The following is a 25,305-nucleotide window of genomic DNA, read 5'->3' on the forward strand; positions in this document are numbered from 1 at the left end:
ACTTTCCGGCATGGCTCCCCTTGTCAGTGGTGTAAGACGGAAGGTCTGGCAAGGATAATGTTGGGTTATGTGGGAAATCATTGCCCGGACAGCGGTGCTACGGCCTACTTTTATTTCAAATTCCAATTGCCAAGGGTTCCTTTACGTATATTTAATTTAGGTTGTGTTCTCAACTGCCCAATAGGCGACCCCCATTCTGTGCAAACATCGCACAAGAAACGAAACGAAATTAAATGTGATTGAATCAGATTTTGTCAATTATCGACCGGCGACGGTTGCCAAAGTGCTACCGCATCATTAATGAACATAAAGAAATTAGATTATTTTATTTTTTTTATTTTTTTGCATAATGGCCACTTGTATGAAGTATTATGGGTAATAAGTATAAATGAACTTTTAAAAGAAGTTTTAAATCAATATGGCGATATTGATATAATATAGAATTTTTTCTAATGAGTGGAATAATCGACATTACACATTTATGAACAAAGCTGATTACATATCACCCGAAATTAAAATCTGGATGTACATGGATTAACGATGCCAACTCCTCAATTTAGAAGTGATATGCTAATTCTTTTCTGAGCATATACTATTGAAGAAATTGAAATGAAATGGGGTTTAATGTTCTATAGTTCTGCTCCGAACTGCGATAATGAAGACGTGCATACGCCATACAGTGTGCTATGAGGGAAATTTTGGCCGGACAGCGGCACTACGGCCTACTCTTATATCTTATGTCAGGGGATCTTTAACGTGCACGCCGAACGACTAGACAGTTGTCCTTGTCAGACCCTTCCGTCCTGCATCAAAAACAAGGGGAACCACGCCGGAAAATCTGGATGGACTATCTCGGTCAATGCAAGGATCAAACACCCGAGTCTTACCCACTTAGCCATCATTGAAGTACTAAATAATTAGCGTGTAAAAGTCTATTGATGTGATATTGACATTATGTCTAATGAGTTATATGATTATATAAAACTAATGTTAACATCGTCATTCTGTCCAGAGTCAACACTTGCTGTGAAAATGACATATCTATCCTCTAGGCGCTGGTCAATAACAACTGTTAATTAGTAATTAATTTCTCCCTTTTTATTCAAACTTATAGTTCTACTCAAAAACAAATGGCAGCATTTATAGTATTCTATTCTTACTTTATCACCCAATAATACATTCTACAGTAGATGTCGCTTTTGTGATATATTTCATAATCTACTGCGATATCTCCTTAGGAGATATCGCTTTACATAATTTGATTGGTCAGTTGAAAAGGGACTACTTTTTTTTCATTTTATTAAAAATGAACTATTGTTATTCAATTGACCTTGATGGAAACACTGGGTCAATATAAAGGACTTTGCAATGGTTGAATTGCTGTCAAAAAATGATGTATCACTACGCCGTAATGTTCAGTAAAAGAGAAATCTACAGCAAATAATTATATTTATCTTATTGTGCATGTAAGAAGGGATTGGTTGATAAATAAAATCTCCTACTCGTCTTTTTTGATATCAAAAAATATCAACTTGTGTTGATATTTTTTTATATCAAAAAAAGACTGGTATGAGATTCTCTATATAACCAGGATTCGATACTAAATATATTTCATGTTTATCTTCCTTGGTATTATAGCAAAATTTACTATAATAACAGAGTGGGGCGTGGTGTGTGTGTGTTGCTGGAGTGGGAAAGAGGTCCTTGACAAAGGCAACCTATGAATGAGTACATATTGTGATTTAGGTTATTAGGTTATGAAAAGGGTCGGGGAGCACCCAAATTTGGATTTTGAACAGTGGGAGAAAACCGGACGACCCGGAGAAAACCCGCGAGGTTGGACAGGCGACCCCACTCTTTGTCACTTACAATCATCCATGGGATCTGAAACAACGCCATTTGACTCAATGTTAGATTTTAAACTTATGAGCTGTAAGACTAGCTGTTTGACACGATTAAATCCATGTCGTGCCGCCATGTCCCAAATAAACCAGTTTTATGTCAAAAGATATCATAAACAAAGGTTTCTTTCTGTTAACTAATGAGAACCATATCCCACGGTTTCCTACACGAGTAAATATTGAAAATATTGAAAATAAACGCATTCTACAAAACTACTGTATAAAATAGAATTTGTGTACGTGTTTTAAGTTTTGTATATTAAACTACCGATTAGGATATCAGCACGTCGACTTTTAAACATATTATCTAGAAAGGTCAATTTGGCTCTCAAGGAAGTCTACACGGTTAATGAAATATTAAAAAAGAAATCGGCTTTCAAGAAATCAACTTTGATAAAATTGACATGTCTCTTACCCCAGTAACTAACATTTGTCAGACTATTTAATAGATGGCACCACCATTCGTTCATCTTTACTCACATAGGTTGGAGATGGGGTGGCTCAACTTACTCCGAGGATCAACTTACCCACCTCTCTCCTACTGAACTCCTTCAATCAAAGAGGAATACAAACATAGCATGGCACTAAAGGCATGTGGCTCTATTTTTTGGAACCTTGAAAAAGACGTATTAGAGAGAGAGAGAGAGGGAGAGAGAGGGAGAGAGAGAGAGAGAGAGAGAGAGAGAGAGAGAAATGGGGTTTAACGTCCACTCGACACAAACTAGGTTATTTCGGGACTAATATATGGTTCAATTTTATTTTAATCAATTGCTTGCGCATAGGGGTTTTTAGTAGTGGGAGGAAACCGAAGGACCCGGAGAAAACCCACGGGGTTGGACAGGCGACCCTGCTCTTTGTCACGTACAAGCGGGGAATCGAAACCACGCCACTTGACACAATGACAGACTCTATGATCCAACGCGCACGCGTTAACCATTCGGCCACATATTCAATCTTTAAACGTTTTATTGTAAATTTTTCCAATCAATTATATTCGGTGAAATACGTGAACAATCCAAATTGAACGACAGTCGTATAAGCCTGCTTAATCCAATCTACGCGTTTTTTATAATAAAAAAAAGTTCGTTGTGAATCAGCCATCAATTACTTCTGCATTACTTTTTGTAGGATATGGTTTTCTGTAATCATTACAAATGGCTCCCGAAACCATATAAATACACGACTCGTTTACTGATTTCAAAATGTATTTTATGTCTTAAATATTGGATATTAGGGACCCTTATGTTTACGACAAGATAACAACAATGATATTGATTGAAATGGGCCAATATTTAATTCTATGTCTTGTTTTTAATTTCGAATTGTATAGCTAATATTGAGTTAGATGCTTAACTCCTTTAAATATCTACAATTTTATCCATATTTAGAGTATCTCTATATCAACATAAAAAAAATCAACAACCAAAGAAAACCCCGAAATCTTTAAGTGAATTATCACTCATATGTTTTTGACAAATAATGTTGTTTTGAAAGATTTAGAATTAGAAATATTAAGACAATGGTATGTGAAATTTCTTGTATTTGTTCTTGTTTGTTGTAACATCCATACTCTTGCTTGTTCATGTAGTTGTGAATAAACTATTATTATACAAACAAGACCTTCATGTGAAATATGTTACAATTTCTACAGTTCATCTGGCATACTTTCATCCGATTTTCTATTTATTTCTATTTTAAAAATAGTGAAACTTTACAATATATTACATTATAATTATTTTGGTAACAACTTTAATCACATTGGCGTGCACAGAAGAGAAGCCTCGGCAGTTGTAATTCCAACAGGTTTCCCTCATAGCACCGTGTCTGGCGTACGTCCGTCTTCGTTATCCGGGCTGGTGCAGTAAAGAAAGAAATGAAATGAAATTGAGGTTTAACGCCCTACTGTTCTGCTCCGACTGGGCTAATGAAGACGGGTATACGCCATATATAACAGTGCGCAGTTAGGGAAAATTCCCCAAGACAGCGGAGCTACGACCTACTCTTATTTCGAATTCCAACTGCTAAGGGATCTTGTACGTGCACGCCAATATACATGTATACACGGGACCTCGGTTTTTCGTCCAATCCGAATGACTGGACAGCTGTCTTTGTCAGGCTCTCCGACCTGCACCACGGACAAGGGGAAACCACGCCGGAAAATCCGAACACTGGGAGCGAACCCGTGACCTCCTGGCTAACAAACCAGCGTCTAACTCACCTAGCCACCGTGGCTCCACAGTAAAGTCACACGTTAAGCCCCATTTCATTTCTTTTCTTCTGAATTGTCAACACATTTTTGTTTTATCATTGAGTTATGCACGTAGTTTGTTTGGGTTTATTTTTATTTTTTGGTTTTCTGGTGTTATTTTGGCGAGGTTTTTTATTTACTTGATTTTCCAGGGGGATGGGTGCACGTGAATTCAAAATTTGTAATCTGTCATGATGAATGAAGTCAGTATGTTGAATGTCTTATTGGGGCCGATTTGACCAAAAAACCCCATACAAAATGGAAGTAGAGGCCTATAAAAGGTTAGGAATGCGGCTCATTAATCAGTGGATGGATACCTATAGGTTCGATCCCAGTGAGTTCCTCGCACAGCTCGATTTTCGCTTGGCAAGGAAAAGTGTCTAGTTGTTCGGATATGACGAAAACCCGGGGACCTGTAATATATACACCGGCGTGCATGTAAATAAACAACCTTAAAGAAGAAGATTTAGCCGAAAAGCTACTGATTGATAAAAAATGTATGGCGTATAGGGGTCTTCCCATATCGCCGACTCACCAGAATTTGAAAATTCGACCGCGGCACTCTTTGATGGGTTAAAAACGGATTAAAAACGTTCATGAGGTAGGGACCAGTCATTATTAATATAGTTCACTTAAATTGATTTTTATCAGAATTCAACCCACTCACTTATTAATAAAATGAATATAGTTCACTTAAATTGCATGTACTTGAATTTTGTCCGAATTCAGCTCACTAATTAATTAATTAAATAATAGGCTACTGTTCAACATTATCGAAATTCAGTTCATTGTGATTATTTCTCATAATAAGTATAAATATAAATCATTCCAAGACATTTCATATTCATTTCTTTCTACGGTGGCTAATGCACAGTTACTTACAATCTAAGTATATTCCTATACAGCAGAGTTATGAAAATGAGAAATATAGACAACTGGCCGACTATATAGTTACGCAATGGTTAGACGGCCAATTTACACAAATACAATGGAACCACAACCAAACCACGCGAAGAACAAACAACTCTTTCGAGGAATGGCACGGACGCCTAAAACAATTAATTGGAAATGCTCATTCTAATATTTTTGAAGTAATGGCATTTTTTCAAGAAGAACAAACGACGATTGAAATTCAGTATTGCAGTATTCAAGTGGCCAGCGACAACCACCTAAAAAGAAAAAATACACCGATATCAACACGAAGATTGAAGATTCGAAACATAGATATGAACAAGGAAGAATGAATTTGTTAGAATTTTTGGACTATGTTGGACACTTTGTGCGCGCAAAAAGTTAACATTATGTGTTATGTTATGTGTTAATGGTTTTTATAAATTTAAAAAAAAAACTAAATGCTCCAAAAATTATCTGCTTAATTAGTTTTATCCTTCAGCTTGGGTCTATTGTTCTTGGCCACTCAACGCCTTAACGCCGACCAAATTTTTTCCCCTAAAACTCGGAGAGTCGGCGATATGGGAATGAACCGGCGTATACCGTTCTTGATTAGACTATTGTCCCGACAAAAAAAGACGGTAAACCCATTTTCATTTTACTCCCCCCACCACCACTGTTATTTAACAGACACATTATATGATTTGATTAAGAAATACAATATGACCTTTGAATAAATTAGTGTAATTATTATTGTCCATAATCTGTGCGTTACTGTTATCAGTTATTAATTTACTAATCACATAGCAATTTTATATACCATCATGTCTTTATTCTAGCATGGCGGTCGTAAAAAAAATTGGATGACAGACGTAATACAATAGGGTTAACGTCCTCTGTTCGTTTTATTTCTGATGTTGTACTATAATTAGATTACAATTTCGTTTCGTTTTATTTCTTATGTTGTACTACAATTATATCACAATTTCGTTTCGTTTTATTTCTTATGTTGTACTACAATTAGATTACAATTTCGTTTCGTTTTATTTTTGATGTTATACTACTGCTTTTTACACTACATTATAATCCAACAAACTTTCCATTATCCGTAGTTCAAGTTGTCATAAGAAAAATAGGTTAAACGAAATTATTGTTGTGTAACCTATGGATTTTTACATGAGTATTTAATAATAAACCGACTATTTAAAAGGGTATAATGATAGTCTAACAAACCGTATTCAAATATTGACATAAACATGTCCCTAAAAAACCTGTCTGTAATTTGAACGGTGCACTCAAGGGCTAGGTTAATAGCGCTATAGAAGCTCAAGTAAACATTACAAACAACATAAACTCAATATTACTTTAAATATACCTATTATGTTCAAACGTATCAAACCATCAATATGATTAATAATAGTAAATAATTCAAACAATTAATATAACCGAAACGCAATTACGGTAGTATTATTTATTTAATTGAAATATGCAACTGTAGAGGAATGGTATTTAACAATAGGAGCCAAAACAATTGTTAACATTCCTTCTGGTTTAGTGGCGTGTCCACGCTCGTAAGTCGTGTCCAATAATACTGGATCATTACATTATTACACAACAGCCCATTTTGTGAAACATCAAACATATTCTAAAAATGTGTATCTAACTGCGACATATCAATTGTTGTCTATTAAGCTATATATATATATATATTAATGGATTGTCATGTCTGCTTCCAACCTCGTGGGTTTTCTCCGGGTCTTCCGGTTTCCTCCCACTGCTAAAGACCCCTACGCGCAAGCGAATTATTGAAATAAAATTAAACCTATGTTAGTTCCGAAATGACCTAGTTTGTGTCCAATGGACGATAAACCCCATCTCTCTCTCTCTCTCTCTCTCTCTCTCTCTCTCTCTCTCTCTCTTACTCTCTCTCGTCTGCTAAATAGTAAATTGATCTACAACTGTATTTTGTGGCAGATGTTACATACCATACAACTAAAACTAAAGTTTGTTGATCAGAACCCGGTGCCCAAACGCTACTCATGTTGTTTGTCTTTTAGGGGGCGACCATGTCTATGATAAATCGAGTACGATCGACTTGAAACTTGGAAAGCTTGTTCCTTGGACAATTGCGCATCGCATTTTAATACGACGCCACAATTCCAAGAAGACTGCGATGACGCCATGCTTGGTTCCTGGTCCATATAGCACTAAAGATTGTACCGTATGGACACAACAGAACAATGGTGGAAGCGATTTCAGAATCGGTCAACCAATGTTTTTTAACACTAAAAACATCCTCGAATTCCTAGCAGTGTAAAATTGTGAATCTGATGTCTAGCCAAAACATGTTTACACTAAAAACAAAATCGGTTGAAATGTATGCCACTGTGTAAATTCATACCTTATATACCATTCCCCACACTAAGCTCATCCCGGACTTGGTGCAAGACGGAGACCCTGCCACGGAAAGCATCTAGTCACTATACGGGACGCAAAACCGAGGTCTACCCATTTGCTATTGGCCATCTACGTAAAAGAACTTCCAGGGTTCAAATTCCGAGAGAGAGAGAGAGAGAGAGAGAGAGGTTTAACGTCCACTCGCCACAAACCACAAACTAGGTCATTTCGGGACTAACATATGGTTCAATTTCATTTTAATAATTCGCTTGCACGTAGAGGTCTTTTAGCAGTGGGAGGAAACCGGAGGAGCCGAAGAAAACCAAGGAGGTTGGACAGACGACCCTACTCCTTGTCACGTACAACCGAGGAATCGAAACCACGCCAGCTGACTCAATGACTGGCCTTATTGCAGCGCGCACACGCTTACCATTCGGCCATCCAACCCCCCATGAAGAGTAAGGAGAAACGCCTCTAGGCAAAATTTCGCTCATAGCACAATACATGGCGCACGCCTGTCTTCATTAGCACATCGGTGCAGAAAAATATGACGTTAAACCTCATTTATATGAGGATAAAATCTACCACCTTTGATAAATAAGATTCTCAGAGTGAATAAAAGGCGGGTTAGCATTACAAGAAAATATAAATAGGCATGCCCACCACCTACTCGGCCTTTTCTTCACATCTTTTGATCTATTAATAGCCCAAGTTTCTTATATAGAAATATTTCTCGCCCAAACAGACCCAATGACACAATTCTTGACCATACATATATTTGTTTATTTAAACCCGATATCTGTTGGCAGTTGCGTGGTTAGAAGACTTAACTCATGATACCATTGTCATGTAGACTATTCAGATGGGGGAACACAGAAACGCGATTTCCTTTAATGAAGCTGGACGCCATACGGACTGGTTTAGATTTGTGTTTGGTCGCTTAGTTAAAGGACGTAAAAAAGGGCACCAAGTCTCTAACTCAATATCATCCAAATTCTTCGACATTGAAAACAAAAATTATTTGTCAATTTAAATCAACATTGATGTTCTCATCTTACCGGGAAAAGATGGACTTCTGATATCCAATATTTAAGACAAAATAAACATTTAACCATTGGTACACGAATCGTGTACCATAAAGCGTTTCGGCGCCATTTGTAACAAGGGACTCGAAGAACGAGGCTAGACATCTGTCAAACGGTTATAATACTATAGGGTTTATTTTAGTTATAAGAAAGGTGTTCTGTTTAATATAGAAATTCTTTACCATGATGTGTGACGAAAACTATGGTACTGAAGTAGTGTGCATTATTCTGCTACTATCTTAAACTAACTCGCCGGCAGTTATGTCAGTATCCATTGCTGGAAGTAGGGTACTATAGTCCAGTCATCTCGTGCACGGATTAGTACAATTACATGTAACTAGAATAGTGTTGACGTAAAACGGTGCCTATACGAAACACTTACCCAAAAATGTTAATTGTCCCGCCCTAATAGATGACGCATAATACTTCCTTTATAGGAGAGAGCTTGTTTGATTTACCCTCAAATATCATGATGAGTCCGTAGGGAAGACATTATTCGGCTTAGAGGCTAGTGTGAACACATCATCCTAGTGCGAACCTTATGTAGAACTATCAAGAAGTATGCGGCTCTTGTCACGTTTAAGCCGTTCTGATCTGAGTTAGAAAGGATATTAAAATCAGACCTTGGATATTTTAATAACTCGAAAAGTACTATCATAACTTTGTAGTTTGCTTTATTTGTTTAATTATATAAACTTAGTAACAACATAAACGGTGTTCCAGAGTCAGTTAATTGATGATTGAAATAATTGATCCCACAGCGTGAAGTCGAAGAAACCCCTAGAAGAAAGTGTCACATCTGTCCCCATAGTGTCACTGGTATTTTTATTTAGTGCCGTGACGAAGGATGGTCGCAACGTAACTCTACCCCGTAGTGCCACACGGTGAGGCCATATCTTATCTGGAGAGCATGCGCAATAAATATTTTCGGTGTAGACTGGAATATCCAGACGCCAGAGAGTGCCATTCGATTGAGACTTCTGACGTATTTCGCCGAACATAACTGATTAGAAATTTTAGTAAAAAACAACAGAAACGATTGAATGCAAATCAGTTTATATACATTCATATTACATTATTATATGCATTGCGGGCCATTTGTGTCAATTTCTAGGTCCCAATAATTAGCGACTTAGCTCCTTTAAATAGTACGTGTATTCTTGTCGTTTTTAAAGGTCCATTTACTTAAGCACACAAAGTTCCTCGACCCCCGACCCCCGCCACCTCCCCTTGTCCTCATAGTACATTACCTGGCTTATGCTCATCTTCATTATCCTAGTTATCTCTCTCTCTCTCTCTCTCTCTCAAGCACACGCGTCATACCTCTAGAACCCGCCCAACCATCCGCAAGCAGCAGATTTTAGACAAGAGTAAAGAATGAATTTACATATCTAGTTAAACTAGATTTACACATGTTCAACTCAAATGCATGTGGTCTTCAATCATTTCTAAGACCATTCTGGTTCTCACAGCTGTAACTGTCACTCATTTAAAAAATATTTGATTTCAAATGACCCCACTACATAACTATCAATCATAATTTATTCATAATCCCATTAAAGATGGGAGATTAGATAAAGAGCTGGCAGTTCTCACTATAATAGTGAAAAGATAGATAATGTAAAGGGAATTTGCTGAAAATTTCAGTCAAATTGATCCACTCTGAACCAAGATTTGGCGATTGAATTTTGGGTCTAGCCTCGATCATCATTACTAAAGTCGGTACGATTTTTGGATTTAATTATCAATGCGCGTTAAGCAGCAGATAGGATTATAATCCAGAAAATATCGCAGGCTAGCGATGACATCGATAGTTTATTATAGTCTGGATATTAATGTCTAATTAATAATTTAGATAACACTTCAGGCCCAAAGAAAGACGTGCTGTGCGCAGATTTAGCTCTTGCATTATGCATGTTTAATTTCATTATTTTATTTATATTTTCAGAAAAACACCACGAAATCGTAAGAGTATAATCCAAATGTCCATAATAATATGCACCATTAAAATGAGCATCCGATTGATGAATCATCAGAGTCCAGTAATTTACCGTATTGGGGTACCAGGGTGGTGGTGGGGGGTAACATGAGCTTTAGATCATAAGGTCTGTCATAGAGTCAAGCAGTGTAGCTCCAATCCCAAGCTTGTTCATGTGACAATGAGTAAGGCCGCCTGCTCAACCAATAAGCGAATTATTGAAATATAATTTACCATATTTTAGTTCCGTAATGACCTGATTTGTGTCGAACTGAAATGAAATGGGTTTTAACGTAATACTGTTCTTCCCCAGCTGGGCTAATGAAGATGGGATTTGTGTCGAACTATTTCAGTTATTTGAAGATTAAGATATAATAAATTCAATTTCTGTCACCACGTGTGCAATGCGAGGGGATACTTTTGCCAGGGCAGCGGCATTTTCGTTTTGTTCTCTTCATATTCCATTGTGCCATGGATTCTTTCACATGCATAAAAAATGTCAGCCTCGCAGAGCGAACAAGTGTGAATTAAGCAGTTTGATCAAAATCTATCAAGTGTTGAAATTGTATCAGATGTCCGGCAACTCTCTGATAAAAAAATTGAAAGTATAAACGTTATATGGAAATTTCCGTTGATGTATTTACAGGGTCAAGAACACCGTTACATTTGAGCACCCATCTCCATTTCAGATTTACGGCTTAGGTCATCGATGTAGTTTATCATTAATTTGATCTCACGTGTGAAAGCAGGTATTGTTGTACATGTATGTACGACATTAAATTACACAACGAGTGTTAGAAATAAATATATCCAAATAACAATAGCGTTCACATATCTAGATACAGAAATCACGAGCCGCCTGGTAGAAGAAAAGGTCACTCCATACAGGGAACTTAACGTACTCCAAACTTTCAACATGAGTGTATCATTTGTGGTAAAAAAAAATCGAGCTGATTCAGGCGTAACAGGCAAACTAAATCTTTTTATTAATGCGCACATTTCAATTCGAAGTATTTTGTCGTTACCATTAAAAACGCTCTGCATATCTGCGTTCATACGAAACTTACGCTGGCTATCTACAATTAGCTTCACTTGAGAACAGACACGAAGCTTGTTGACCGCCATTTGAAGTCCTACATCGACGATTTTAGTCGAAAACGGTAATGATACTTCGGAATTTCTTAGCTGTATTTATTCCGCTTCCTTTTTCATTTTTAAGGGGTCTTAAGCAGTGGAAGGAAATCGGAGGACCCCGGGCAAACTTGTCACACCCAAGTGTGGAATTTAAAGCACGCCACTTGACTCAAAGGCAGACCTTATGATCTAAAGCGCATGCTTTAGACTATTCGACCACCGCCTATTCCCTTTTTCGGCAAAATAAGATCATGGTTGAAACTTAAAGATTTTAAAAAGACAGAAAGTCAAAACGGTTGACCGAACATATATGTATAGTGTGAACTCGGGGCCTGTTTCACGAAATATTAACTAAGATAAAATCCAAATTTTAGTAATTTGATTGGATAGTATTAGATTGATTTTAGTGCTTAGCCAATCAAAATGAATTATCTACTAAAATTTGGATTTTATCTTTAGTTAAGATCTCGAGAAACGGGGCCCATGAGACCGACAGAAACCAAAGTCTTACACGTTGAAAATACGAATTATTTGTCAATTCAAATCAACATTGATGTTGTGATCTTACCAGGAAAAGGCAGGCTTCTGATATCCAATATTTAAGACAAAATAAACGTTTTACCATTGGTACACGAATCGTGTACCATAGTGCGTTTTAGCGTCATTTGCAACAAGTGACCAGAAAGAACGAGGCTAGACATATTCAACTGGACACAGATCACCAAATATTCCTACGCCGTACGCCGTCACCCACGAAACAAGGGCCAAAGCTATTTTTAGTCTTCCTCTCCCTTTTCATTTTTCCCCCTTTTGCATGGCGATTTTTGTTGACTTTTTGGTGTAGAATTGAGGAAAAGGGTTTGAAAATACATTTTCTGCCAGGTTTTGGTGAATATTCATAATTTTGATGCGGAAGGATACAAGAGTTGAGAGGTTGGTTACGTTGAAATGTAGGGTTCCGAAATTGCATGTTTACTTGTCTCTACTTCCAGCTTGTGTATCTCAAGTTTTTCATGAAGAACCTCATACGTGCTTTTGGGCAAGTGGTTGCCACATGTTGCTCCATCTGTGGTAGAAAGCGTTCTACCCAACGAAAATTTGGGAAAAAGTTAGAGCCGGTCTAAGATACGAGAATTAACATTGGAGTCAATGGGGAAATCTTTAGTGATCTGTGTCCAACTGGAGAGCCTGCTTAATAGACTGGAATAACCAGACGCTAGAAATTGCTATAGGGTTGAGACACATGCTGTATTTCGCTGGACATAATTGATTTGAAATTAGAGTCAAAAAGGAAACAATTGAATGTAAATCAGTTTATATACAATCAGATTATGCGTTTTGACCCATTTGGGTCAATTTCTAGGTCCTAAATATTAGCGATTTAGCTCCTTTAACAGAAATGGGTATTTGAAGTGTGCTTACCTCTACGTATAACAATAAAATAATAAATAGTGACCACATGCATTAATAAAACGATTTGCTGTCTATATAAATATCATTTCAAATTTGATATACATTCTCCGTATGACGAAGTTAGTGCATCCTGAATGGATTACGAACGAATTTACCCGAAAGAAAAAATAATCAAAGAATTTGAAAATTAATTTTCTTATAAGGTAGTAACAATAAAATGCACAACGTTCATCAATTGCGGACATAGTTATTTCTGCAATCACGGTTTTTAAAAGACATTCTCAACATGACGAAGTTTGTGCATCCTAAATGGATTACGAACGATTTTAACCACATAAAAAAATATCAATGAATATGAAAATTAAACTTCTTATAAGGTACATGTAGTGACAATAAAGTGCAGTGTTCATCAATTGCGGACATAGTTATTTTTGCAATCACGGGTTTTAAAGTACTTTAGTCTTTATGTTATGGACCTGACGTCATGTATCAAGTACATGCGTATTAATGACGGAAATGATTTCTTTTTCAAACAAAAATCAACCAATTTTTAGAACCTTTAGGTTTAAGAAAAGGATGGCCCCTGGGGAGACATCATTTATAATTTCCCTGTCACTAGTACTCTATAAATTACCCACCCTTGTGATACGTGAATTGTGTTATTATTGTGGTCAACCAAACAAAGAGACATTCGATCGAACTAATTAGCAAACAGTTTTGATATTCCGATACAATTATCAGTTTAAAAAAGGTGTTATTTTAATTAATGACATATTGTCATAAACCTATAAACCTTTGCTGTAACAAGTAAAGAGGCTCTGTCGAGTAACTCGTTAGTCCTGCACTGGTTAAAACAGCTACAAATTTATAAATTCTGTCGCAATCAAATGTGGCCGGTCGCAGTCAACGTGTTTTATAAAAAAAAAAAATTTGAAAGCTTTCAAGCCCCGTTGCCTTTAAATATGTCATAGGTAGCGCCGGAATTCCACCAATGTGCGGATTGACATTGGAATTCCATGAATTGGGGGCGGCGACGCTACTCTCCGAGTAATATTCTCCTTCCCAGCATTGCACACGTGACCATAGACAAAATTAACCGTATGTTAGTCTCCATGGTGACCGAAATATTATGTTGATCTGTTAAAGTCCTCCATTCCTTTCCTTTCTATTTTTTATGTTACAAACACACAGCATAAATAATCAGCCACGTGATTTGTGAATTGCCAATTTAAATGAAATAGATCCCCGTCAAATATTTACACTAATAGGACATCGGTCAACAATGGACTTTGTGTTGCCTACAAGGTCAATATCCAACTAAAAGGTTACCCCACGTAATATAAATAGTAAACGTCATCTAAAGGCACACATTCAATTCATTATAAAATAACATGGGTCAATTAAATTCTAATTCTCCATTCCCAGAATATGACGTCATTTCCGTTAAATGTCATTTAAGGTAAATCTTTAATTCCGTCTGCCGAAAGAAAAAGAAAGAACCATAATATAATACTCGGTCTATTAAAAACTGTCACGTCGATCATTGCCAGAATATGACGTCACTTCCGATAACAAGAGACTAGAAGAAATCATGTGGGTTTTTTTTTTCCACTTGAGCATATTATATTATCTCAGAAACTATTTGACGGATCAACTCGATGTCTTCGGTTTTACTCGGAAAGTGGGTGTGACTTAGAGATTAAGGCTATTTCGAACTTTTTGTGACAATGCGAAATGTCCGAAATCACCGAAGTTGTCGTTTTTTGAAATATTGCCGTAATATTAACAATAATTGTCGGATTTTAACATTTGAGACATTTTGACATAGCCCGAGACACGGCAAATTGCTACGGTTGTTTAGATTTTTGATTTTCGATTAATCTTCGAAGAATCCGAAGATATTAGGCGCCAAATTTTGACAAAAAACTTTTTTATTTATTAATATTTTTTTATGGCGCTCTACCTATAATTAAAGGGTCATGTAATTGGAGCAAAAATATGAAAAAATTTTGTATCGATAATTCACCTTGGCCGCTATTGGCTAATTCAGTTTATGGGTTCTAGGTTAATTTTTATTGCTCGATTTGTATAAAACAAAGTGCAAAGTCTCAACTTTTTTATTACCGATAAAGCTTTCTGTCAGCAGCGGAAATGACGTAATTTTGACCAAAACTACAATTTTGGCGGTTAGGTACGTCTTTTCGAAAGCAAATATTATTTTTTTAAAATAAGTAAAAAGAAAGAAGTTGCGCCATGTAAAGGGGCAAAAAAAGTCGGAAGTGGTTTTTTTAATTTCGATTTCATTTTTGCGCCATTTCGGTTTAAAGGTGAAAAACGGTGTAAAATTGAGCTATTTACAACCCATTCAGGCGTTTCATATTTTTAAATATTTCTTTTTGACTTTCATAAACTTGTAGCATTAATTCATACGAAGAGAATCTATCTCAAAATTAGTTTGTAATATGAGCAGTTGCCGAGAAATGGTCAATTTTGCAAGTGTCACTTTTTACGCTATTTTGCCTGTAAAAGAGTCAATTATTATTGGATTATCATACAAGTGATACCATTTGATGCGTAATGTCAATTGTGACTAGGTCAAACCATAACATTTTCAATATCATCGGAAATGACGTAATTTGGGCAAAAACTATATTTATAGCTTTCGAAACAAATAATTTATTCAGGTGAGTCGTATTTGTTATTTATTTAAAATTTGGATATTTGATTCCAAACAACTAATAGAATGAACCCATGGGATCATATAGATATCATAAAATGGTTTCTAACTTGTTCAGTTGCGGAGAAATAGGCGATTTTCAACAGGTAACTTTTCAAGGTTTTTGGTCCATAAAAGTGTCAATTATTATTCGATTTTCATAAAATTTTCACTGTGTGATACCTAATGCCATTTACGATTTCATACAAGTAATTTAAGATTTTCATTATCACCGGAAGTAACGTCATTTTGGCGAAAACTGTATTTTTAGCCCCCAAAGCAGATATTTTATTCAAATGCGTCTGATTTGTAAAGTATTTAAAATTATGATATTTGATTCCAGTCAACGCATAGATTGAACCCAAACGATCATACAGATACCTAAATATGGTTTCTAACTTGTACGGTTGCAGAGAAATAGACGATTTTCTACAAGTCACTTTTTAAGGTTTTTGGTCTATAAAAGTGGCAATTATTATTCGATTTAGATAAAATTTTCACCATGTGATGCCTTATGCCATTTCTGATTTCATAAAACTAATTGAACTTTTTCATTATCACCGGAAGTAATGTAATTTTGTCAGGATCACTTACATGTAACACATGTATAAAATGAATTGACATTGCTGGATTTGGTTGATTCTGCTTCCATTTTATTTGATGCGTGCAAAGTTTGTGCATATCTATTTATCGGTTCCATTGGTACTGGAAGCGATGAGTTCAAGGGTAACATAGCACCAAAAGTGACATAAGTTCAATGGTAACGCGGCACCAGTGAAACCCGTCATTACTGCTTCGCAGTTCTAGTTTTTTTTTCTTTTTTTTTTTAGACAATTGGGTAAAATGAAGCCTGTTATGTTGGGTTTAATGGATCTCTAAGATTTTGCTTTGTTATTAATTTATTAAATATGTTGGACTTCATACAGATATGTTTTTCTGAGCAGAATTTCCTTTTTAATTTAGATGCTACTTGTTGGTTTTGTAGATTTATGAACATATAATGCCGCAATACTTGATAATCCTCTTGTCCTTGGTTATAACTCCTTGTAACACACGACCGTTATATATACATTAAACACGATCGTTATACTTACATTAAACATGATATATAAGTATATTATATAAATTACGCTACCATTAACCTGTCTTTTTGAAGGGAGCTATAAAACTAGTATCGTTTTTATCAGATTTTACTAATATTTATGATCCTTCCATTGTCAACAACAAGTAATACTTTTTAGAACTGTTTATTAAAGGAGAAACTCTAGATATACTCCATGTGGAAGACTGGTAGAACCGGCTATTCCACTCCCAAGAATCTATTGGAGTTAAGAGTGGGCTGTGTAACCAGCAATACCCTTTTGCCTGGACAAACCTATCTACCATTCAGAGGCAACTAGCAATGGCAACTAGCCGCTATACTTTCGGAGTTTTTTTTTAGTTATTTTCCAGTGGGAAACAGATTTGCATATGTAAACAATCATATTTCGAAGACCCAGTGTGAAACTGTGACTATTCCTTTAAACAATCATATCAAACGCAAAACAAAACTTGATTCTGATTTTGGGAACCGCGTAGCTCAGTGAGTAAGACGTGGGCTCGCTAACCTGGAGGTCCCGTGTTCGATCCAGGCGGTGCTGCCGAGAAAGTTCATCGGGATTTTCCGGCTTGTTCCCCACTTGTCAGTCATGTAGGACGGAGGGTCTGGCAAGGGACAACGTGTAGTCGTTATGTGACGAAAAACAGCGTGCACGTAAAAGAACCCTTGGCAATTGGAATTTTTCAGAGTAGACCGTAGCGTCGCTGTCCGAGCAAAACTGCCCTTATAGCACACTGAATGGCATATGCCCGCCTTCATTAGCCCAGTCGGGGCAGAAAAGTAGGACGTTAAACCCCATATCATTTAGAATTTGGGGTGGGCTGTGTGACTAGTAATTATTTTATGCCTGGACAAACCAATCAGTCATTCAGAGGCGTGCGCAAAGACAACTAGCCGCTATACTTTCGTTTTTTGTCATTTTCCATAGGGAAACCTACTTTTGCACATTATTCCTGGTTACCCCCTGATAAAGCCTTACAAACTATATCAGGTCTCTCAATGAAAAACTTGGGGTGAACGACCTGGAAGAGGCATGTAACCTCAATAAACTGTTTTAGCGATTATTATTTCCAAACTTTCCACTTAAATCGCGAGCCTCTTTCTTCACATTTTGATTTGCTGGGGCCACGATGTGAAATTGGGACTGTTCCTTTAAACATTTATCAAACGCAAAAAGAGCTTGATTCTGATTTAAATTGTGTATTGCAGTTATTACATTGAGTCAATATTCGTATTATGCGCCATTCACAATTCCACCGTAGTAATCGGGAGTAGATTATTTATGTAGTCTCTTTTCAAACATTAAAGGATCTAAAACTCTTTGATTTAGGTAAAAAAATAAGGTATTGAAATTGGTTGATCTTATGTATTATTTCAATTATTAATGGATACGATAAAGCGGAAGTAGACTTGTTTACCAGTTTTATTTCTGGGTATTAATCTGATTATCCATTAACTAATGAGTTAGAAAAGTCAAAATTCTGATGTTTTTATTAATGGTTATCGTAGTTAAATATTCTACTAACCAGACGCAGATGAACCAAAAATAAATGATTTCTTGTCGCACTCGGACTTTAAAGGAGCTAGGCCTCTGTAGTATGTAAAATTAAAGTTTTGAATTATGTTGGCCGACGTGTTGGTTATTTCTATTAGTGATGAGACAAGACCAATATGATTTATTTTTGTTTCCAAAGATTAAGCAGAAGTTTGTTTGTTTACGAATTTTAATTTCAATGATTGTTTACTATGACTAAAACGCCGGTAATATAGCAACTCTTCCAGATCCTAGTGTAGTAAAGACAAGTAAAATGAAATTTTGAATTAAAAACAACGAAACCAAATAGGGTCTGTGTTTTAATCAGGTGGGAAAATCAAGGAAATTAACAACTTTATGTAAACAACAATAAGAAATTGTTATAGCTGTATCCCTGTTAAACCAACGGAAAATAAAATTAACTCTCGTTTCTGTCGGCTATGTACGGAGGACCTTGTAGGGAACAACGTATAGTCGTGTCGGCTGGGACGAAAAACCGAGGTCCCGTGCACACATTGGCATGCACGTAAAAGAATCCTTGGCAATTGGAATTCGACATAAGAGTAGGCCGTAGCGCCGCTTTCCGGACAGACTTACCCTCATAGCCCAGTAAAAGCAAAACAGTAGGACGCGAAACCTCATTTCATTTTCTGTCGGGGATCACGTGGCTAAGTGGGTAAGACGCTGGCCCGCTAGCCTGGAGGTCGGGTGTTCGATCCCTGCATTGGCCGAGAAAGTTCATCCAGATATTCCAGCGTGGTTTTCCCTTGTCTGTGATGCAGGACGGAGGGCCTGACAAGGACAGCTGTCTAGTCGTTCGGATGGGACGAAAAACCGAGGTCCCGTGTACAAATTGGCGTGCACGTAAAAGATCCCTTGGCAGTTGGAATTCGATATAAGAGTAGGCCGTAGCGCCGCTGCCCGGGCAAAATTTCCCTCATAGCACACTGTATGGCGTATGCCCGTCTTCATTAGCCCAGTTTAGGAGCAAAACAGTAGGACGTTAAACCCCATTTCATTTCATTTTCTGTCGGCTTTAATACTTCGCCCCACTGTCGAGGAACATATTCTGTAAATATGAACTCTGTACTTTATCAACTTGTAAAATAGTGGCGTACTGAATAGTTGAACAAAGTGCGTTTTTCTATGGTTGTGTAGAAAAATCATAATTCATTTTATAGTTTATGTGCTATACAGACTGGATAGTGATATATTGAGGTGTATGTAATATTAAACTTGGGATTCCATTACCTTGTAATTGCTCTATTCTATTCAAAGTGACACGACTCTGTTTAACTTGTTCCTTAGATTTGACATTTTCACGGTGGCTCGGTGCGTATGTCACTTGCTCACTCACTAGGATGTCCCGGCCGGTTCGATACCGGTGAGGTGATGGCTGAGAAAGTTCCCCCGGATTTTAGAGTCCGTTTTCCCCTTGTCAGTAGTGCAGGACAGGGTAGGAAGGAGGGTCTACCAAGGAAACACTCTAGACTCAAGAGGAAAAACCGTGGTCTGCAAGTGCATACCACACTATAGAAATGGTTCCACTACTGATGTCTTCCGTCTTGCTCCAGCCACAGTAGTCGACCGTCCAAAGGCCTTCCTTTGAGCAAGTTTTGTAGTTATTTGACTACAAAAAAGTTACTGGCCTATAACTCCCTTAATTTCCAATTACACTGACCTCAATTCCCATTAAAATAAAGGTGAAACCTTACCGCATAACTATATGATTTGATTTAACCCAGGGGGATTACGTGGCTAAGTGGGTAAGACGCTGGATCGCTAGCCTGGAGGTCGGGTGTTCGATCCTTGCATTGGCCAAGAAAGTTCATCCAGATTTTCCGGCGTGGTTCCCCCTTGTCAGTGATGCAGGACGGAGGGCCTGACAAGGACAGCTGTCTAGTCGTTCGGATGGGACGAAAAACCGAGGTCCCGTGTACAAATTGGAGTGCACGTAAAAGATCCCTTGACAGTTGGAATTCGATATAAGAGTAGGCCGTAGTGCACACTGTATGGCGTATGCCCGTCTTCATTAGCCCAGTTCGGAGCAGAACAGTAGGACGTTAAACCCCATTTCATTTCATTTCATTTCTGATTAAACCCACCTGTGCTATGCGAAATTTCTGTTCATTTTAAAATGGCCGTCGAACCAGAATCACGTGATTTTACGTCACTCGAAAAGACAGAAAAACTGTTCGATTAGATAAGATTAAGATTCAGTGTTCCATTCTTCACTATTTGTAACATAACTACTTATTTCCACGCAAACTGTAATGATATGTGTTGAAAATTTGCAACTGAACCTTATTTTACTTGCTCAAAGCCTCGAATAGTGTGTCAATTGTAGCCGTGATAATTCTTATTTACGGCTACAATTGACACATTGCAGCTACCGCGATAAAGATCCCCTTGGCAGTTGGAAATCGAAATAAGTGTAGGCCGGACAATTTTCGTCATTGCTCACTGTATGGCGCATGCCCGTCTTCGTTAGCTCTGCAGTCGATGCAGAAAAGTAGGACGTTAAACCCCATTTCATTATATTTGATCTATAGAAGATACATTTTAGACTACATTCATACGCGTTAATTCTGTTTCTGATTCCGAATTTCTTACATTAATCGATTAATCGAATTTCGTTAACATCTACTCTTTGAACCCTTTTAAGACAACAATAGGCGTTAATTTCTAGGTACTAACAATGACAATAATTAACACATATCATGGGTGGAATTGGGTTCAATAAACACCGGTACTACATATTAAGGACATTGCAGTTTATACTAGGAATAGTCACAAAATCATTTCGGTGATAGATTATTTCGTCCTACTGTCCTGTTCCGACTGGGCTAATGAAGATGGGCAATTTTGGCAGTAAATTCCAACTGCCAAGGGATCTTTTACGTGCACGTCAATGTGTACATGGGACTTCGGTTTTCCTTCCCATCCGAACGACTAGACCGCTGTCCTTGACAGGCCCTCCGTCCTGCACAACTGACAAGAGCAAACAACGCCGGAAAATCCCGAAGAACTTTCTCGGCCAACGCCGGGAGCGAACCCGCGACCTCCACCGTGGCTGACTACTGAAATTATACTGTTTCTAGGGTATTACTGAAATTATGTAGACTAGAAGTTCCCCAAAACCTATTATATTATGATTAATAATGCAATGATAAAATAAAAAGAAATCCACTGAATTATTCAATTTCTCTGGCGATTGAATCAGATGCACATACAGTCTCGGATAGTTTCAACAAATTAAAAGGTTTCATAAAAGGGTGTGATTTTCATTGTTGGTCAGACTTAAATTGAGACTCGTCCGACCACAATACGCTTGCCAGACCTCGCTGGTTTTCTTCGAGATGTCCAGTTTCACTTACTCTTTAAGAAGTTGGTGGGTTAACGGAATAGTGGAACCATGTTAGTCCCGAAATCCCCACCCTTTCAGCTTATCACTGTAATATTAAAATAATTCTTACCTTAACTTCTTTAGCTTCACCGCTCCCACCTAAGGTTGATGCAACTCCCAAAAAGACGAATAACATAGTGGCAAGGAACTCGGCGATAACGGCTCTCCAGAACGCAAAACTTTTCATTTCTTTAAGATTAATTAATTTACTTTTCCCATCTTGAGGTCCATATTTAATTTCCTCTAGCTTGTTGGAGACATATATAAATAACGCATCCATTTTCTTTAAATAATTTGATAATTTACACCCTTAAAACTCTATTAGCAGTTAATTAGCACTTTTGATATCTGGCAAGAATATCTATGGAGGTTCCAAATAAAAGTGTTTTAAAAGAAAAAGTTCTGTATTCGAATTTTAAGTACAGCCTGTATTCAAAGGAAGTTTCTAAATTTCAACTAAAACGTTGAACTTTCAGCAGAGAGTCAGGTTTTTATTCCAGAATTCTGAAAATATTGCACAAACTCCTTTTACAGCACAACTTATAGCAGACGAAACAATTGATTCACGAGCAGACGTCACTATACAAGTGTGTGTACATAGATCTCATATATCACATAATAGACACGCGGTTTAGCTTATAATTGATTGGTCGTTTGTCGTCACGTGACTTAAAACGCAACTCATTCTGTCGTTTAGAAAAAAAGATCAAGGCAAACTTAATTCTTACAGTTACTACATATCAATCAATTATCAATTCATTTCTCATTTAGGCACATTATCGACTAATCGACTTCTCGGTGGAAGCAGACATGAAACCCCCTAGTTAGTGGCTGTGGTGACCAATGGGACACCTGAACTCATTCGCCTTGTATAATACAATGTAGGGATAAATAATAGGGTTTTATTTCTGATTATTAATCGATCAGTAATTGTGTTATTGGTCATTGGTGAGTTTAATTTCGCAACTGAAAAAACTAGTAAACCTTTTTTTTTTTTTTTTTTTTCAAATATGAAATTTTGTCCACTGACAGTTTGGGCCACACCGCTATAATTTTCTGTTTTTCGGAACATCTGTTAAAATTGTTCTTCTTATTTAAAAACTATAAGTATTTGGTTGCACTGTTTATAACTTGTTAGTTCCAAATTTTGAAGTTTTGAAATTTTAAACTAAACAGGGGGTTGGATGGTCGAATGGTTAGCACGTGCGCGCTATATCTTAAGGTCTGTCATTGAGTCAACTGGCGTGGTTTCGATTTCCCGGTTGTAGGCCTACGTGGCAAGGAGTAGGGTTGTCTGTCGAACCTCGTGGGTTTTCTCCGGGTCCTCCGGTTTCCTCCCACTGCTAAAGACACCTACGCAAGCGAATTATTGAAATAAAATTGAACCATGTGTTAGTCCCGAAATTACCTAGGTTGTATCCAGTGGACGTTAAACCCCATTTCTCTCCCTCGCTTTAAACTAAACATCTTTTATGTTATTCAAGTAACCCAAGGAACAGAAAATCAGATTTTTGTGGCCTTAAAGTAGGAATTTGATTGGAATCAAAACTATGTCTCTTTATTAAGGTGCGGTTTCCTTTATAAAAACGATTTGATAAAAATGTATGATATTGTTTATATACTATACGGAAACTATGTAAATGGTTAGTTTTGATAATGTGTATATGTTTTGCATGTATTATTGTTGTAGATCTACGCCCAACTTACATTTAAAATTAAATTTAAAGTAGCGAAGTCTCTAACTCAATATCATCCAAAATCTTCGACATTGAAAACACGAATTATTTGACAATTTAAATCAACATTGATGTTGTGATCTTACCAGGAAAAGATGGGCTTCTGATATCCAATATTTAAGACAAAATAAACATTGTACCATTGGTACACGAATCGGGTACTATAATGCCTTTCATCGCCATTTCTAACAAGGGACTCGAAGAACGAGGCTAGACATATTCCACAAGTCATGTCACATGGTGATGTCATATTCTTATCTGGAGAGCATGCGCAATAAATACTATCGGTGTAGACTGGAGTAACCAGACGCTAGAGGTTGCCATTCGGTTGAGACTTCTGGCGTATTTTGCCGAACAGAGTAAAAACGGAAACGATTGAATGTAAATCACTTTATATACATTCATATTACATGGGGGGGGGGTTGGATAGCCGAATGGTTAGCACGTGCGTGCTGTATCATAAGACCTGTCATTGAGTCAACTGGCGTGGTTTCGAATCCCCGGTTGTACGTGACAAGGAGTAGGGTCGCCTGTCCAACCTCGTGGGTTTTCTCCGGGTCCTCCGGTTTCCTCCCTTTGCTAAAGACCCCTACGCGCAAGCGAATTATTGAAATAAAATTAAACCATATGTTAGTCCCGAAATGATCTAGTTTGTGTCGAGTGGACGTTAAACCCCATTTCTCTCTCTCTTCATATTACATTATTATATGCGTTGCGACCTATTTGTATTAATTTCTAAGTCCCAAATATTAGCGATTTAGTTCCTTTCTTCATAGAAAAATTAAAATGAGATGGGGTTTAACGTCCAACAGTTTAGCACCAGCTGGGCTAATGAAGACGGAGGTACGACATGCAGCTACGAGGGACATTTTACCCGAACAGCGGCGCTACGGCCTACCAATGTCTCGAATTCCATCTGTCGAGGATTCTTTTAGGAGTACATCAGCGTGTACACAGGACATTAGTTTTTCGTCCCATCCCAACGACAAGACGATATTCCTTGCCAGGCCCTCGTGCTGCCCCACTGACAAGGTGGCTAGGTGAATATGGCGCTGGCTCACTTATCCTTATCTGTAGTTGAGGACGGATGGCCTGGCAAGGAATGACGTCTAGTCCATCGTGTGGTACAAAAAGCCGGGGTGTTGTATTTTACCATTGTTAAAGATTCCCGACTGTTAGAAATCAAAATAAGAGTAGGCCCAAGTAAACCACTGACTGGCCAAAACTGCATGACGTATACCTGGAGAGTACAAAAACGACGTATAACCTAAGTAGATTTAATAAAATCATTAAAACCCAATTTCATTTCATACGTTATGGACATAAGCAGGACGGCGAATTTGTTCCGTGACCTTGGATTAAATATAAATAAACCATATCAATCACATTGTAAACAAATCTGATATGTTTATGAATTTATTGTATGTAAACATAATGCTAAATCAGTTTAAATTGGGCTACTTGAAGACATTCTGCAGTATAATCATAATATTATACTCAACATGCCAGTCAACATAACGGTAATAAAATACTTTGACTTGATAAAATTAGGTCGACGTGAGATATATAGCCCATGAAATTTGACAATCCTTGGCTGAGATTTGACGCATACTCACAAAAAATGTTTTGTTCAATATGTGAAAATTCGAAAGTCAGCAATAGTTTTACACCTGGGTGTACTGTTCTGAAGAAAGAATGATTTTATATGAGAATATCCTCGATTCAATATCAGTCCTGTTACAGAATATCTACGACTCAATAATATCA

General features: G+C 37.3%; 1 protein-coding gene across 1 annotated transcript in view; it reads right to left on the reverse strand.

The window, feature by feature from the left end:
• The window catches only part of LOC130013158 (aquaporin AQPAe.a-like), a 49,104-nt gene extending 26,720 nt beyond the window's left edge, over positions 1 to 22,384 (reverse strand). The window contains exon 1 of the mRNA XM_056101806.1: positions 21,873 to 22,384. Within this exon, the coding sequence (XP_055957781.1) occupies positions 21,873 to 22,082 (210 nt within the window). The 5' untranslated portion in view covers positions 22,083 to 22,384. The remainder of the gene's footprint in view (positions 1 to 21,872) is intronic.
• Positions 22,385 to 25,305: the final 2,921 nt, after the last annotated feature.

The sequence above is a fragment of the Patella vulgata genome, chromosome 1, assembly GCF_932274485.2.
Source record: "Patella vulgata chromosome 1, xgPatVulg1.2, whole genome shotgun sequence".
Taxonomy (NCBI): Eukaryota; Metazoa; Mollusca; class Gastropoda; family Patellidae; genus Patella; species Patella vulgata.